The 18,812-nt window shown below is 44.7% G+C and overlaps 1 protein-coding gene across 12 annotated transcripts in view; it reads left to right on the top strand.

Moving 5' to 3' along the window:
* Nucleotides 1-18,812, top strand: part of PTPRM (protein tyrosine phosphatase receptor type M) — an 864,300-nt gene that overhangs the window by 781,220 nt on the left and 64,268 nt on the right. For all 12 annotated transcript variants that reach the window (XM_033178310.1, XM_033178302.1, XM_033178303.1 and 9 more), the window contains one exon: nucleotides 14,405-14,502. In XM_033178310.1, the coding sequence (XP_033034201.1) occupies nucleotides 14,405-14,502 (98 nt within the window). The remainder of the gene's footprint in view (nucleotides 1-14,404; nucleotides 14,503-18,812) is intronic.

Raw genomic sequence — 18,812 nt, forward strand, 5'->3', positions numbered from 1 at the left:
CAGTGCCAGCTCCACATCTTGGTGTTCTGAAGGCTTTCCTGGCGCACACCTCAAGTCAGATGACATGTGAGTGAAAACAGCTTAATTCCAAAGACCAGACAAGTTCCTCCCTAACAGGCTTCATTGAAAGCAGTTCCTGAGATAAGAATTACACAGGAGCGTTTTAGAGAGGAGCTTTAACATGGTAAGTTCCTTGTATTTCTTAGGAAGAAAATGGCTGTTGATTAAATTTATCTTTATTAAGACATCCTAAATAATATCTACTATGTAATTATTTATCCTTTTTGTGTTTTTAAACATTTCATAATCATTTTAATTGAATAAATGATTAAAAGAAAAGATTATTAACCAGAAAAGAGAAAAGAGATGATGGTTGAAGGGTTATATAGCATATTATAGACAGAGGTTTCCCAGGCTGTTTTAGTGTTTATTTAAAACCTATCCGTTAATATTTGGTTTATGCCAATTTTCTCTTAATGAAATTTGACATAACCTTTTGGTGTCCAATCAGGATTTCATATGTTTTAGAAATATACCCAGGAACAAACATTCCATGAAACTAATTAGGTAGAGAAAACCACAAATAGTCACATGGTTTGTATTGTCACACTTTCTTACCTCAGTCTGAAAGGAGAATTTTGGGGAATGGAATGAGGGAAATGTAAGCATCAACATGTGGGTTGTGTGTTCTGGAGGAAAGTCTAATCATGGATACAGCAGAAAGTGTATGCCTGATTGGAGGCATAAAAAGAGTACACACCTGCAAGTCAATTTAGAAGAAATGGGGCAGGCCGGGCGCGGTGGCTCAAGCCTGTAATCCCAGCACTTTGGGAGGCCGAGACGGGTGGATCACAAGGTCAGGAGATCGAGACCATCCTGGCTAACATGGTGAAACCCCGTCTCTACTAAAAAAATACAAAAAATTAGCCGGGCGATGTGGCGGGCGCCTGTAGTCCCAGCTACTCAGGAGGCTGAGGCGAGAGAATGGCATAAACCCGGGAGGCGGAGCTTGCAGTGAGCTGAGATCCGGCCACTGCACTCCAGCCTGGGCGACAGAGCGAGACTCCGTCTCAAAAAAAAAAAAGAAGAAATGGGGCAAACGGCAAGTACCTGCCAACCAGAGAGGGCCAGGTGAAGGGAAAAGCCTCTTGTCGCAGGAAAACCTCCTCCAGTTGAGAAGAAGAGATGTGTGATTGTGTGGCATCACTGGAATTTATTAACTGAAAACCCTCTTTAACATTTGTTATTTAAGTCATCACTTTCAACACTACTTCTAAAAAGGTATATTTTGTTGTAGCTTTTCTCTTCTTTTACTATCACCAAATTAAAATTCCAGTGGACTGGTGTACATTTCTAACCCTGTAACTCTAGACATAAAGAGTTTTTCATGTGAGAGTTGTCCTTAGAAAATGCTACTTTTAACAGGCCAGTTATATTTTTGATTTTAGGTTAAAGTATTCCCCGGTTTTCCCCATCATAGAACAATTCTCAGCGTGTTTGCTTGTAATTCATTAGTTGATTTCTATTGTTACTTTTAAATGGTAATTTTCTTGGGATACTCTTAGCAGTTCGGGATAATGAGCAAATCACGTCCCTTGCACCCACCCGTCTCAACTTTGCTTTTCCTTTTCTGCAGCTGAAACAAAAAATTATTCATGAAAATTGCATGATTTTAACATAAGTAGCCTCAGGGGAGAACAAATGCAACTATCAAATAAGTGATGTTAAGGATTATTAATGCTAAAGCCAAGTATATTCTGTGTCACTGTTACCACTTCTGTGACACATGAGGCAAATTCAGTCCATAAAGCATGGTGGCATATTTTACCATTTACCTCTCACTACTGTAAAAATGAAAAGCTACTCAATGTAAAATTATAGACTTAAGTGTTATGGAAGTATCGTATTGAAAAATCACATAAAGCTTTATAATAAAAACTTAGAAAACCACCGAAGGGACAACTAGTTCTGTAAATGTTGAGTAACTGACTTCATAACCCTTATTATAGATTATCGCCAGTGGCAACAGGAGCAATCATGGATCAGAAACTTAGGACCACTTTTATTCATGTAGCAAGGGCTTTAAAACAAATGCCTGACTCTCAGGCTCATCGTCTTCTGCGTTCAAGTCCCACCTTCAGCCGTCTTCGTGGCTGATAGAGGGAACGGGCTGCCAGTGCCCAAAGGACGGAGCCCAGTTTCCTGCCGCTGCTTTGCCTTCACGTCCCTCCCCTTTCGCTTCGCACTTCTGCCATTCGGTGTGTACCCACACCACACACTCCCTCCTTCAGGTCCCAGAACCATGCTAGAAACGAACATTCCCGCAGGCAGTTGAGTTCATTTTGCAGTCAGAACAGTGTTGCTGGGCTGACCTGAATTGGAATCCCAGCTTTGCCACATACTGGCCTTGCAGCTGTAACAAAGGCACTTCGTCTCCTAAGCCTGTTTCTTGTGCTGGAGTAGGTGCCTCACACTGCTGTGGTGGGGAGTGAATTAGATCGTGCGTATGAAGAGCAGCATCCATCACTCCTGTAATCCCAGCACTTTGGGAGGCTGAGGCGGGCAGATGACAAGGTCAGAAGATCGAGACCCTCCTGGCTAACACGGTGAAACCCCGTCTCTACTAAAAATACAAAAAGTTAAACAGGCGTGGTGGCAGGCGCCTGTAGTCCCAGCTACTTGGGAGGCTGAGGCAGGAGAATGGCATGAACCTGGAAGGAGGAGCTTGCAGTCAGCCAAAATCACGCCACTGCACTCCAGCCTGGATGACAGAGCGAGACTCTGTCTCAAAAAAAGAGAAAAAAAAAGCAGCATCCAGCACCTGCCTGGCAGGGGGGCCGTCTAGTTATACCTGTTTATCTGTCCAACACCCTTGTCCCGGGTTCCCCTTATTCCAGGCTAGAAGCCTTGGTGTCTCTTATTGCTGACAGAGCTTTAGGGATGGCAAGAGTCCCCCTTGGTTTTAACACTGTCTTCCTAGTACAGCCCCAGTCCTCCCTGGTCTGAATCAAGAGGTCAGCCTATCCACTAATCCCCTGGTTCCTGATCCCACCTGAGCCTCATTGCCACACTGGGGAGCCTTGGAGCCCACGCTGGCCGTGCCAGCCACACGAGGCTGGCCCCTGCCCTACGAGCTCTGACGTTCCTGCCCCCAGGCTCTCCCTGTGCTGAGCCATCACCTGCAGCCACGTTGCTGCTGTCTGTTGGATTCCGGACCCATCACCACCTGGACATTTCTGCTACAGATCTCCACCAGCCATTTCTGCTGCAGATCTCCACCAGCCATTTCTGCTGCAGATCTCCACCAGCCATTTGGATGCCCAGGGAGCCACTCTTGCCATAATAATTGTAAAATTATAAAATATGTTTAAACTTTCCCTCTCATTAATACAGACCATGATCTTTTTGTTCACTGTTCTTCACTGTTCACATTCAATAGATTCCTGTGTCTTAGGAGTTTTGTTCAATGGAAAGAGTAGACAGTTCTGCTCTGAACACTGGCATCTGTCCGGAACATGCAGGAGAGCTCAGTGGGGGCCTTTGGACTTGGCTTTGGGTCGCTGGGCTCAGTTTACCATTTCTCTCAGCCCACTGTACCTTGCTCCTCCTGTTCCACTTACTTCATCCTCGGCTGCTAATAGCTGGTCACACCTAAGGCTGAGCCCACACCTGATCAAACCTCCTTGCAGTACAGGTGCCCCCGCTAGAGTCCTTTCTGACAACCGAATACTTCTTCCTCTGTTTTCTTTCTCTGACTTTCCCGAGCTTTGATTCTAAAACTAGAACTTTCCTTAGTCATGTTTTTAGTATCTGTCAGGGTTGTCTTCCACTCCTAAACTCTGAACTTGTAAATCTTATCAGAATTTTACATTTCTTACAAGAGGGCCCCATGGGAGTCCCTTCCCTTCCCAAGTGGCAACAAGTGGCTCCTGCTGGAAGACGTGCCAGCCCCACCGTCCCTCCCCTCCCCTCCCCTCCTCTCTCCTCTCCTACTCCCCTCCTCCCTCCCTCTTCCCCCTCCCTTCCCCTCCCCTCCCCATTTCCCCTCCCCTCCCCATCTCCCCTCCCCTATCTCCCCTCCCCATCTCCCCTCCCCACCCCCCATCCCCCATCTCCCCTCCCCCTCCCCCCTCCCCATCTCCCCTCCCCATCTCCCTTCCCCCCTCCCTCCTTCCCCTCCTCCCTCCCCCTCCCCCTCCCTCCCATTCCCCCTCCCCTCCCCCCCCTTCAGAGTTGCACCCTGTCCTTTGAGACCCATGGCAGGTGCCTGACTTCAACAATGCTAGTCCTGCTGTTGCCTCGCCAGTCAGACCTAAGCTCTTCCTGACTTTGACTGCCACAGGCATCCTCAAACATCAGTTAGTGACCCTGGCCTTCAGACTTCTTCTTGTATATCCCCAAAAGAAGTTTGAAGAAATTATGCACCTGCTCTAAACATTTGAGTTTGATATTGAAAACTTTCATCATGTTTATATAAGTGTGTTTGTTAATAAGAGATACACAGTATGAAATATTTTCTAAGATAAAATGAGGATTGGTGTGATTAAGATAAATATGATATGTGATTTTTTTAACTGCCTTACAGATTCAAGCATATCAAACCTGAAAGAAAACTCATGAAACTTTCTTTTTTTTTTTTGAGGCGGAGACCTGCTCTGTCGCCCGGACTGGAGTGCAGTGGCCAGATCTCAGCTCACTGCAAGCTCCAACTCCTGGGTTTATGCCATTCTCCTGCCTCAGCCTCCCGAGTAGCTGGGACTACAGGCGCCCGCCACCTCGCCCAGCTAGTTTTTGTATTTTTAGTAGAGACGGGGTTTCACCATGTTAGCCAGGATGGTCTCGATCTCCTGACCTCATGATCCGCCCGTCTCGGCCTCCCAAAGTGCTGGGATTACAGGCTTGAGCCACCGCGCCCGGCCGAAACTTTCACTTACGGTTTTCATCCAAGAAAATCTGGCGTTCCTCGAAAGCATTCCGGTTCGATTTAAAAGAGTAAATATGGCCAGGCATGGCAGCTCACGCCTGTAATCCCAACACTTTGGGAGGCTGAGGCGGGCAGATCATTTCAGGTCAGGAGTTGGAGACCAGCCTGGCCAACATGGCAAAACTCCATCTCTACTGAAAACACAAAAGCTAGCTGGGCATGGTAGCACACGCCTGTAGTCCCAGCCGCGCAGGAGGCTGAGCCAGGAAAATCACTTGAACCCGGAAGCCAGAGGTTACAATGACCCATTGTGTCTGGAATTGGTGGGTTATTGGTCTCGCTGACTTAAAGAATAAAGCCGCAGACCCTCGCAGTGAGTGTTACAGTTCTTAAAGATGGTGTGTCCGGAGTTTGTTCCTTCAGATGTTCAGATGTGTCCAGAGTTTCTTCCTTCTGATGGGTTCGTGGTCTCGCTGGCTTCAGGAGTGAAGCTGCAGACCTTTGTGGTGAGTGTTACAGTTCATAAAGGTGGCACGTCCAGGGTTGTTCATCCGTCCCAGTGGGTTGGTGGTCTCACTGGCTTCAGGAGTGAAGCTGCAAACCTTCGCAGTGAGTGTTACAGCTCATAAAGGCGGCGCGGACCCAAAGAGTGAGCAGCAGCAGCAAGATTTATTGCAAAGAGTGAAAGAACAAAGCTTCCACAGCATGGAAGGGGACCCGAGCAGGTTGTCACTGCTGGCTCGGGTGGCCTGCTTTTATTCCCTTATCTGGCCCCACCGACATCCTGCTGATTGGTCCATTTTACAGAGAGCTGATTGGTCCATTTTGACAGTGCTGATTGGTGCATTTACAAACCTTTAGCTAGACCCAGAGTGCTGGTTGGTGCATTTACAATCCTTTAGCTAGACACAAAAGTTCTCCAAGTCCCCACCAGATTAGCTAGACACAGAGCACTGATTGGTAAATTTAAAAACCATTAGGTAGACACAGAGTGCTGATTGGTGCATTTACAAACCTTTAGCTAGACGGAGAGTGCTGATTGGTGCACTTACAATCCTTTAGTCAGAAAAGTTCTCCAAGTCCCCTCCCTTCCCAGAGTCCCAGAAGCCCAGCTGGCTTCATCTCATTGGCACTGGCCAAGGGACTTTGCAGCACCTGGCCCCTGCACTCCAGCAGCCCAGAGGGAGCTCATCCCCCAATCAAGCCTGGCAGGTGCTGACCGCAGAGCACCCGCAACCTGCGCCCACGGAGCCCAAGCCCACCCAGAACCGGTGCTGGCCTGCGAGCGCTGCGCTGCCCTGGCTCCCCCTGCGCCTCTCCCTCCACACCGCCCTGTGAGCAGAGGGAGCCGGCTGCGGCCTGGCCAGCCCCAGAGAGGGGTCCCAAAAGCGCAGCAGCAGGCTGAAGGGCTCCTCCAGCATGGCCAGAGCGGATGCAGACGCCAAGAGTGAGTGAGGGCTGCTAGCACGTTGTCACCTCTTACCATGATCGAGCCACCACACTCCAGCCTGGGTGACAGAGACTCTGTCTCATAATAAATAAATAAAAATTACATAGTAATAAATATTGCCAACCTCTACTGCGTCAGGGGTTCTGAGTTCAGAACATCGTAACATTAGCCAAAAGACTAAGTTTTACTTACTCCTAAGAGAATTGTTTCAGACAGGGAAGTGAGTTTCTGGAGCCAGTATTCCAGCGCAAACCTGTAGGTTTTTACAGCTGGGCAGTGCCCCATGGTCATATTTGAGGTAGGTGTTTTTTTCAAGTGTATGAAAGACTATCGTGAGGCTGGACACAGTGTGTCATCCCTGTAATCTCAACCCTTTGAGAGGATGAGGCAGGCAGATTGCTTGAATTTAGGAGTTAAAAACCAACCTGGGCAACATAGTGAGACCCCCATCTCCACCAAAAATACAAAAATTAGTTGGATGAGGCAGGCAGATTGCTTGAATCCAGGAGTTAAAAACCAGCCTGGGAAACATAGTGAGGCCCCATCTCTACCAAAAATACAAAAATTAGCTGTGCGTAGTGTCTGTGGTCCAAGCTACTCAGGAGGCTGAGGTGGAAGGATCACTTGGATCTAGGACGTCAAGGCTACAGTGAGCCGTGATGATACCACCGTACTCCAGCCTGGGCGACAGGGCTAGACTCTGTCTCAAAAAAAGAGAGAGAGAGAGAGAAGGAGCAGGAGGGAGAAGGGGAGGGTCAGGAGGAGGAGGAATAAGAAGAAAAAGAAGGCCGGGCGCGGTGGCTCAAGCCTGTAATCCCAGCACTTTGGGAGGCCGAGACGGGCGGATCACGAGGTCAGGAGATCGAGACCATCCTGGCTAACACGGTGAAACCCCGTCTCTACTAAAAAAATACAAAAAAATTAGCCGGGCGAGATGGCGGGCGCCTGTAGTCCCAGCTACTTGGGAGGCTGAGGCGAGAGAATGGCGTAAACCCGGGAGGCGGAGCTTGCAGTGAGCTGAGATCCGGCCACTGCACTCCAGCCTGGGCGACAGAGCGAGACTCCGTCTCAACAAAAAAAAAAAAAAAAAAAAAAAAAAAAAAAAGAAAAAGAAGCAAGAGAAGGAGGAGGATGAGAGAAGAAGAGAGGGGAAGGGAAAGGTAGGGTCACACCTGTAATTTCAGCACTTTAGGAGGGTGAAGTGGGCAGATCACGAGGTCAGGAGATCGAGATGTTGGTGAAACCCCATCTTTACTAAAAATACAAAAATTAGCTGGGTGTGGTGGTGCGTGCCTATAGTCTCAGCTACGCAGAAGGCTAAGCCAGGAGAATTACTTGAACCCAGGAGAAGGAGGTTGCAGTGAGCCAAGATCATGCCACTGTACTCCAGCCTGGCAACAGAGCAGTCGTCAAAAAATATATATAATAATACATTTTAAAAAGAAATAGATGAAAAGAGAAAAGAAGAGGAAATTTAAAAAAGACTATTGCATATGGAGGCTGGAGACTCCTGCCTAGGGAATAAGTTTTAGCAGAGTCCTTATAGATATTAACTATCTGGAAATTAATACTTGAAGAACTACTCATATATGCCTTGGATAGTCTTTATGTATCTCCCAGGGTATGCATAGCTCAGTTTGAAGAGTTTTTTTTAATCTATTTATTTTTTGAGATAGGTTCCCAGTATGTTGCACAGGCTGGTCTCAAACTCCTGGGCTCAAGCAGTCTTCCCGTCTCAGCCTCTGAGTGGCTGGAATTACATCAGTTCGAGGTTTAAGTGTCTCAGGATGTTTACCTTACTGTACTTTACATGAGAGTGTGGGCTGTTCTTATCTCTACCTTAGAAAATTTCAAGTTTCTGAATGGTGGAGACCGTATATATTACTCACCTTTACATCTCTACCATACTCACAGAATGCCTGCCATTTAATACTAGGCTGAGTGCTTAACTGCTGCGTGCAGGGGTGGCCACTCACCCAGTGAGGCCAGGACAGTGGTATAAATGGACAAAGCAAGCTTGGCATGAGGCCACGTTAGGAAAACATGCATGGAAAACACACTGGCACCACAACTCACTTTAAACATCATGTAGAAACAGGGAGCCTCCACTTGGGTCTTGGAAAGTGGCCTGAGGAAGTGACTTTCAGACTGCTAAGCTGAAACCAGCAAGGAGACGTGCAGGCTTTAACTGACTCATCAGCAGAGGGGGGTCTTGTGGGAGGACGCTGGGGAGGAGTGTGAGGGAGATAGATGGTCAGGGAGGGGCAAGGCACCCTGACACAGTCCAGGACAGACTGTGGGACCACATTTGCCTTATTAAAGAATTTAGGGCTTACTCTGAGAGCAACGGAAAGCCGTGGGAAGATTTACACAGGAAAATGACATGCGGGGTTTACAGTCATCATAGATGAGCCCTAGCTGAGGGGTAGGGAACGCATTCAGGGGACCCCCATGTGGGTCTGGGGAGTTGTATTCATCCACTTGGTAAATGGGTGAGTTGTCATGGTGGCTGGGGTTTGGAGCAGGGACAGAAATGAAGCGGGGGAAGCAGGGTGTGCTGTGCTCTTGAAGTAGTCCTGCTAGCTAAGCGGAGACGCTTGGGGGCTGGCTGTGCTGTGAAGCTGAATTTGATCCTGTATCTGTGGGAGGCCCTTGGAGGAGTTAAAGGAGGGAAGTGACCTGAGATGAAAACACCTTTAAAGAGGCGGTTTCAGTGTGGTTAACATGGGTTCTCTCCTGTTTTCTTCTTGCTGGGATTGTGTGGTACACACCTGTCTGGTAGAGCCCTTCTGAGTTGCATCCGATGTTCAAATGAGGCGCCATGATGTAATGGAGTCAGACTCCTGGTTCAAAACTCAGCCCCATGGCTCATTAGCTGTGTGACCTTGGACAGCTTGCTTGACTTCCCAGTGCCTCAGTCTCCGTCAGTAAAATGGGGGGTGAGCAATAGGACCTGTTTCATAGGATGGTGTTTGCTAAATGTAATGCAATCGTACATGTAAACTACTTCAAACAGGACCTGGCAAATAGTAAGTGTTTAAGGGACATTAGGTATTATTCTGTTTATGATGGAATGCCAATTCGTATTTATATTATCTTTCTTTACTTCAAAAAACTCGAAAATGCCATTGTGAGCTTAAGGGACCTTGACTTCTCAGCAGCTCTAGTTAACACAGAAAACATAGTGTATTGAAATTGAAATGTGAAAAACAGGGGTACAAGTCATCAAGGTTTGAAAACAATCATTTTTATAGCTTTGGGGGTACAAGTGCAGTTGTGTTACATGGATGTATTGCTGAGTGGTGAAGGTACAAGTGCAGTTGTGTTACATGGATGTATTCCTTAGTGGTGAAGGTACAAGTGCAGTTGTGTTACATGGATGTATTGCTGAGTGGTGAAGGTACAAGTGCAGTTGTGTTACGTGGATGTATTCCTTAGTGGTGAAGGTACAAGTGCAGTTGTGTTACATGGATGTATTGCTGAGTGGTGAAGGTACAAGTGCAGTTGTGTTACATGGATGTATTCCTTAGTGGTGAAGGTACAAGTGCAGTTGTGTTACATGGATGTATTGCTGAGTGGTGAAGGTACAAGTGCAGTTGTGTTACATGGATGTATTGCTGAGTGGTGAAGTGTGGGCTTCTAGGGCACCCATCACCTGAATATGATACATTGTTGAAATGATCATTTTTAGTATCTCTCACTTCCCATGAACTAGAGAACTCATCTTATACAGTAAAGCCCATCCTTGAATCTTTTTCATTTATGCTTTTCATTGCTTGTTAATAGTTAATGTTTTTTACTGGAAAAAGAAAAAAACTTTCCACCCTTTTTTTTTCCTCTGGGGCTTGGTGGTGGCAAGAATGGCCCCTGCACCTTTCCTTCTCAGCAGAGGTCTCTGTGTGCCTGCCAGCTGGAGGAGATGGAATGTATTACTGGCCTGATATTACTGACATTTCTAGATGTTACCTTTCAGATTTCCCACAGGGGGACAACTGCTGAGATGAACTGTCTTGCCTATTGTGCAAACATCTGTAAATGCACCACCACAGCAATTACAGTGGCTCCCCCCAGCCAGAAACTGTGGAAATCAAATGCCCTGTCTTGCAGTCGCGCCTGTTCACACCTTGAGAGAAAGAGGCTTTTCAGAGCTCCTTGCTCTGAAAAAATCTTGGGAGTTTATTGGTTTGTGCACTCTGTGAGCAATCCACAGTGATCTTGGGAGTCAGAGGTCAAAGGCAAAGGGTTACTGACCTCCCATGCTGTTCCCCCTGTCTTTAGGTCCTTCAAGGGCATGGGTGCTAAGAGGAGCCTCCTTGTGTACCAGGCTCACATCTTTGGACTTGTGATGTTGGCTCATGATGGTCGTGGTCACTCAGACCCCACCAGGAGCTGCTGAATCCAAATGGAGTAGCTTTGGTGACAGTAAAGTCCACCCCTCCCCTGGCCTGGAGGGTACGTTCTGATTTTGCCAGGAGACAGGTAGCTAAGTAATATTTTATTGAGATCTTGGGAAATAATTTGAAATACATGGAAGAGAAAAGAAAAGCAGGATTGATACAGGCTGCATTAAAAACCTTATTTGGACACCTTCCCTATTTTCTACCCTCAAAAAAAAAAAAAAAACACAAAAATAAAAAACAGGATTTGAATGAACATTTGGAAAAACATCTTGAATCATCAGCCACAAATCACCAGTGCTCACCCCTGAGCAATTTTACTGTTGAGCCACCACAATGACCAGGCCAGGGAGGGAGCCACGTGTGTGGCAGAAGGAACAGCCGCCAAGTGTTGGCTGCACAGCACCCGGTGCCTGCAGGAGAGTGGAGACAGGAGAGAGCGAGGCCAGCAGCACCGCAGGGAGATGTCTCTGCCTGCACTTTTTTTTCTTTCTGGGATCTATTTAGAATAATCTTCGTGTTCAATTTCATTTTTAGATTTTAACACCAAACTCTTTTTGTTCTTCTGGATCCACGTATCTAATTTTAGCATTGAAAAGAATTTCACCTAGTTTATTTTTGTATCCTAATCTTTTTGAGCGTAGGTCAATGGACAAGAAAATCACAAAAACTAAGTGTGTATTACCAGCCAAGTGAGCTGCTAGTGCTTATAAACACCCTTTATGTATATGTAAAAACCCAGGCCATCTTAACTGATGCCTAGCCGCAGAGGTGAGGTGGCATGGTCATATTCCTAGATGACATGTTATGAATAGAGTTCCTTCTACATCCGAGGAAAACAGGATTCCATGGTTCACAGAGCTTGCAGTCCAGGTTAGACTAGTCAGGAGATTCAGAACAAACAAATCTTTGGCATTTCACAGTTACAACTCCATAGGAGAGCACCTGATGGTTAGATTGGAAGACAAAGCCGACATCCTTGATGCTATAGATCAGGAGAGACCTGCAAACACACCCAGACCCAACCCCCACCCAAACCCAGTTCAGTCAGAGTCTCTTGAGTTAGGACATGAGAATTTTTTAAAATCTCCACAGTCATTTTAATAAGCAGCTAGGGTTGAGAATCAGTGCCTCCCATAGAGAACAGGCACTGGGAAGCTAGGATTGCACTGTGGTTACCTAGGGTGATGGACTGAGCTAAGCTGGAAGCACAGCCTTGGGTGGGGAAACCGAGAGGAGTGATCTGTCTAGTGCCTGGGAGCAGTGGTTTAATTCCAGAGCTCCAAGGCTGTGCTCTGAGGACAGAGTGATAATCATGCTCCTCCTGAAGAAATCCTTGCAGAAGATGTTGCCTTTCCATGAATTGAAAAGGAGGAAAGGTGCTGTGTTTTCAAGCTTCTCCAGATTATCTTAGAAATGTAAGTTGAGAAAGGGAATCGTACAAACATTATGTCTTAATTTGACGTACCTGGTATGGGTTTAACATAACACTGTCATCATAATACGATTTACACACATGCATACAGACTCACCACCCATTCACTGATTCACTGGGTTCCTGCTCTGTGCCAGGCATTTCCTAGGGCACTAAGAAAACAGCAGCAAACAGAGAAGGCTGAGTTCCCCTCCAGGAGGGTCTTACACCAATCAGTCCCAGGATGTCAACTGGCAAGAAGGGGTGAGTGAGGAATATGTTGGAGGCAAAATGGGGCCCTTGCCTAGAGTGTCTCTGAGAAGACCCCTGTTGGGCCCTGACAAGGGAGGTGGCTTTACTCTTCCTGCAGGCACAAGCTGTCCGTGATGCTGGGACCTCTGATTCATCCATTAGAGCCACTGTCATCAGAACTATTTCTGGAAATTTCTGAGTAGGTGGCACAGGCCTGTGTACCTAGTGAAGGCCCCCCTTTGATTCAGGGGTCACATTGGGCTGTTTGCTCAAAGATGGACTCTGCTTTTTCTCCCCCTTGTGAATAAGTAACAAGCTGTTAAGTACACAATGAATGTACCTCTCTGCAAGCCAGAACTGTAGTGATTGATGGAATCCGATGTTTACTTGTCCCCTCTGTAACCTTAGATTAAAGTCACTGAAATCTTCAGCCTCTGCATCAGGAGAATGGCACGCACATGCCAAGGGACGTGGCCAAAACGACTGGTGGAGCTTTGTGGGAGGTGGCGTGCATGGTCCCTTCCCCAAAGGGATTAGATGCAGAGACATCGGGAGACCAAGTCAGCTTTTATGGGGGGGTAACAGTGTAGTCAGAAGCAGCAAGGGAGAAATGATAGGAATTTGTGTTGTGGAAGGGAAGGAAGGAGGCCTGGACAGGGAGGAAGGAGAAGAAAAATTACACAAGAACCAATTGCTAATTGGTCAAGAGGGATGGGGAGTGACTGAAGGGCCTCTTGGGTGCGTCACTATTGTTCAGTGTCCAGGCTGCAGCAAAAGGACAGCTATTAATAAACATCCTTAAATGCATCTCATTTTCTTTCTATTGCTTTGTTGTTTATAAAATGCCTAAGTATACATTAATTCCAAGAATCCTCAAAATAACCTTGAGAGGTGTTACTGTGATCAGTATATAAAGAAAGAAGATATTGAAACTCATAGAGGCTAAGTAACTTGCCCCAAATCACACAGCCAGTTAAAAGGCAGAAGCAAATCTCAAATTCAAATATTTGAGCTCCAGCTCCGGCAATCTGAAATGTCAAGATGCCTAGTACAATTGGGTTCTGGTCCTGGATGTGCCTGAACGTTTGTATGATTTCACATATACCGTGGGACTCTCCAAGCCTTTGAAGTTGCATTTCTCTCATTTCCTTGCCTTTCTATATGTCTTATAAAGATTTCTACTATTACATTTATACCCTCAAGTATGCATGGGCACAAAGTCGAGTTTGGGTTTTTTTTTTAATCTGAATTAAAAGAAATTGTAAATTCCAACTTTCTGTACCCGATTCTCTCTGTAGCATTGGTCTTTTGTAATATGTATTTTTCCTTTTTTATTTTTTTTCAAGCCATAGGAAAGAGCTTTTTAATGCTCAGATCCCAAGAGCTAAGGAAGTAGATGGCCATTCATGTTCTGCCCGGAATCTTTATGTTCAGTGAGAGGAAGCGCAACTGCTTAAAACTCTTAACTTCTCTCTCTTACTTTAGAAAGTCAGGCGGAAAAAAAAATGGATTAATTTGACAGATAGCACAGAAAAAGAAAAATATTAGGAACAAGAAGAGGCTCATTTCATTCTATATACCACTTCCCTGGAATATCTGCCAATTGTTAGCAGAAAGAGTAATGTTATCTATTTTTTAAAATTTCACTCGAGTACTATGGAGATAAAGAGCTAAATGATGGAGAAATAACTTCCTTTCATGGTAGTAGTTTAAGAAGGGTAAAAAGAACTCAAATGCAGATGTTTGATGACATGAGAAAATTCAGCAACGAATGAAAAATGTGATATTTCTGTAGGGGCAGTTTCAGAAAGAGTATCTTTTTGCATTGACACTAGAGACCTATGTCCATCTGTAAAAGTGAGGGAACTGCATGTGGGTATTAATAGATGTATTCGCAAGCACCGGAAATTTTTCAGTTGAAACTTACAACAACAACAACAAAAAGTTTCTGTTCTGTTTTGCTGCAGGGCCAATGCAGGAGACCATCTATGACTTCTGGAGGATGGTGTGGCACGAAAACACTGCAAGCATCATCATGGTGACCAATCTTGTGGAAGTGGGAAGGGTGAGTGGACCATCTGCTGCAAATGGCCATTTTGTTCCTTGCTTAGTTGGTAACAGAAAGTAAGGCATGAGGCAAGCTTTTGAAGTATTATGTGTACTCCCAAAAACATTAACTACTGCAGCTCCTCCTATTGCTTGCTGCACTTGCTTATAAATTATCAGTAAACATAGCTTGAATTGCTTTCATTTGTTGCGATAGCAACAGACAGAAAGGCACTCAAGATTTAAAAGCAGTTGTTATCGGGCTATATTGAGTGCACAAAAATACCTCTAAGCATGAATGCTGATTGTTGAGTGTCAAAACTCAATGGGTGCTGCATTAGACATGACTACATTCCCAAACTCAAGAAAATTGGCTCTAAAAATGGTGTGCAGCTCTGGATTCAATCCTTAGATTAGAATTCCAGCATCTTCTCTTGCTTAAATTGGCCTTTCCTGTGTCTCAGTTTCCAAACCTGTAGAATGGAAAACATCATCTTTCTGAAGGTCTTCTACTACCTTCTCCTTAGTAATTGTTTATGAGCAGTACTTTTATTTAACCAGGAAACTTTTACATAGTTGTAATTTCAGTAGTGGTATGCTATAGGATTATTTCCAAAGTGAAATTTTAAAATGAGCAAACACACAGCGTGCAGGTGCCTTGTTTACAGTAGGTTGAATTCCATGGTTGTGCTAACTGAAGAGAAGTTGGCTTCATGAGATTTGCCCTCAGCAAAGGCAGCCTAGAAGTTATCCTAGAATTGAAGCAGTGGGATAGGAACTGTAAAGGGATTGTCTCTTAAGAGTCTCAGGTTTCAGGAAGCACAAACCAGGAAGAAGAAAGACATCACAATTCTCTCATAATGAGAATATTCAGTAAGTGTATATATACATACACACACACACACACAATATAAATAGGATATATATACACACACACACACACACAAATTCTAGCAAAAATGGCACATTAACCTGAAAATCCTCCTATAAACATCTAGAAATTCTAGATAAAAATATGAATATGTATTTTAATATGTTTATATGTATATCGCATGCATATGCAAATATATATATTTTAAATGTTTAGCTTACCCCTTAAGAAAGACAGCTACTACAGACCAGAAATAAAGTGAGGACTAGAGAGCCTGGGGAGTGTAGCGCTTGCATGCACCCTTAGGAGGCTGGGCAGGGGATTCTGTGTGAGTCTTGGGGGAGGGTGGGCAGCGTCAGTCTTTGTGATCTTGGATCCTGGGTTGTAAAGCCCACTGAGGGCAGGAAATAATGTGGACATGGACAGTGCTAAGAATTTGCATGTCAACTGCCACACAGAACCAAAACCCACAAAGAGTAGACCCTCAGAGAAAAGGCAAACTGGGGAAGTAGAGGTAGGGAGAGGGAGGAGGGGAAGGGAGAGGAGCACCCGCCAGCCCAGGGAATTGACATGGAAGCTACAGCATCTTCACTTAGGTAGGATCTGTGTGGGTGAGGCACTTCCAGCAACTCCAGGGCCAAAGTAAACACCTGATCAAATCAGAAAATAATTAGAACCGTGACTCATAAAGTATCATTATAGTATTAAAGTTGTCAGATGCAAATAATATGGTACCAGGAAAGGAAATACATGTTTTCAAATGTTGTTGTTAGAAAAGAGGAAATACCAACTAAGCATCTAATTCAAGAAGACAGATGAAGAACAGAGCAAAACCAAAGGAAAAAAAAAAAGGAAATAATAAACATGAATAGAAATTTATTAACTTAAAAAGCACAGAAGTAGTAATGAAGTTCAACAAAATAAAAAGCTGGTTTGTGAAAAGGTTAATAACATGGACCTCTGGCAACAGATCAGAAATAAATAGAGAAAAACCACATATAGCCAATAGCAGATTTTTTTTTTACTGCAATAGAATAATATGAATAACAATATATTTGATGAATTAGGTAATTTTCTAGAAAAATATGACTTTCCAATACTGACTCAGAAAGAAACAGAAATTCTGAGTAGATAATAATTATCTTAAACTCTAATTCTGGTTAAAAATTGACCCATGGAAATGTACCAGTGTATTTATAGGTACTAAATATTCAAGGAACAGATAATTCAAATGTTGTACATTTTAAAAATATATAACATTTTATAAATACATAAAAATACATAAATCATAAACATTTTATAAAAATTAATCTAAGAGAACAGAAAAGAAAGCTTGTTCCCCCATTTCGTTTTAAGAGGAAAGAAAGCTTCTTCCCTTATTTCATATTAAGAGGCTAGTATAACCTCAATATCAAAACCAGACAAGACTACAGGAAAAGGTAAAATTATAGGTGCCACACATAGATAGGAAGAGAGGAATATACCAGTAGGTCCAAACAGGCCAGATGTAAGACTCCAAAAGCCCACCATATTAAGGAATAGGATAGGAAAATGTATGATAGTAAGATTTACGTAAAATCCTCTGTATGACAAAGAATATAGTAAGCGACCAGACAAAGGCGGGGAGGTACGATGGGGCTATTATGCCAAGTTTAAACACTTCCAGAGCAATATTTTATGTACTAAAAGTGTAAAAACCATTTCTTTCTTTCAACGATGTCTCTGCCAAGTACCAGCATGGCAGTGCAGGTGAGTTGGCAAGGAGGCTGCTGAGGCAGGGAGGGCCACCAGCCCGGCCTAGAAGAGGGTGCTGGGCCTCTCCTTCCACGGACCTTTCTCTGGGAAGAGGAAACTAGCAGTACTGTGTGTCCACCTGACGGGGCTGCCATAACCAAATATCACAAGCTGGGAGGCTGATGCAAGAGACATGTACTGTCTTCCTATTCTGGAGGCTGGACAGTCCCAATCCGGGTCTGGCAGGATTCTGCTTCTGGTGCGGGCCGTCCTGGCTTTCATGTGGCCACCTTCTCGCTGCAGCTTCATGTGTCAGAGAGAGCACAAGCTCCGTGGTGTCTCTTCTTACAAGGACACGAATCCTCTTGGGTGAGGGCCCCACCTTAATGACCTCATGTAGCCATCATTATTTCCTTGGAGGCCCATCTCCAAATACAGTCACACTTGGGGGTTAGGGCTTCACCATATGAGTTTTGGGGGTACACAGATATTCAGTCCATAACAGCCTGCTTAATGGGGTTCTTGTAAAGATTCAGTGAGTTTCCACATGTCAGGAGGTTAGAGAAGTTCCTGCCCATTTCAGGGACTCGGTAGTACAGCTGTTAGTGTAACCTTAGGTTTCCGCCAACAAACCTAAGACTGAAGAAAAAGACCCTTTTTCTTCCGCACATCAAATCTACCTACTTTCACTATGAAAACATTAATGACTATTGGGGAAAAAAAGGCCAGCTCCACCAGAAAGCAAGTTCCTTGAAGGAAAGAGACAGCGTTGCTCAGTGGCCTCTCCTTCCAGGCCCAGGGCCCTGAGCAAATGCCTAGCAAGGTGAATAGAGAGAGCACCTCAGCATAGTGTGAGCACACCAGAGCCACCTCATGTAGCCTAAACATTTCATCTGCTTTCATGTGCTTGTGTTTCTTCCCCTGAGAGGTATACTCCCATCTGACTCCTTCATTCACTTCACACATCCTTGCTGACCGTCCCTGTATGATGGGGAGAAAGAGGTGCCTGGAGCCCACTCTCGGGTGCCTTCCCTTCACAATCCCAGCATCCCAGAAAGCTGTGCACCCATGCACACGTTCAGTATTTGCACTGGAGCTCGCTTACAAGACAGTCCTAAGTAAATAAATTTGAAAAGTAGATAATTGCTAAATAACAGCTATTACTGGATTTTTAAAAATAAAGGCACATCTATTTGTTGCTTAATTGACATTACAAAGCACACCACTGTGTCTGGACCCAGTGGCTTAAGAGGTTAAGCTGATTTCATACGATACAGCCTTTTACTTTAAGAAAAGATGAGGACAGCATAGTCTTTGGTTGAAAAGTCAAAAGAAGATTGTGCTGTAAAATTACTGCAGCAAAAAATAATAATTACACGCTAAAGCCCATTGTGTCTCAGACATGGCACATTTGCAGGGAGCCAGGCTTCATTCAGAGCGACCTGGGTTTAGAAAAGAAATGAAAATGATATGCAGTGGTGGTCACTGTTCCTTCATCAGGCACCTGGACCCGTCACGTCCAGGATAGTCACTGGTGATTTTTATGACAGCAACTATTACTTCTGACAAATAACCATGGAAATTTTGTTTCCAATAAGGTGTGGCTGAAGTGGGTGGTGGTAACTAGGTTTCTGGTTTACCCATAAATCTAAATCTGTAGATTTAAAGTAACTCAACCATTTTAGGTCTGGTAAGCTTTTTTTTTTTTTTTTTTTTTTTTTGAG

Source organism: Trachypithecus francoisi, unplaced genomic scaffold, assembly GCF_009764315.1.
Source record: "Trachypithecus francoisi isolate TF-2019V2 unplaced genomic scaffold, Tfra_2.0 Lachesis_group19, whole genome shotgun sequence".
NCBI lineage: Eukaryota > Metazoa > Chordata > Mammalia > Primates > Cercopithecidae > Trachypithecus > Trachypithecus francoisi.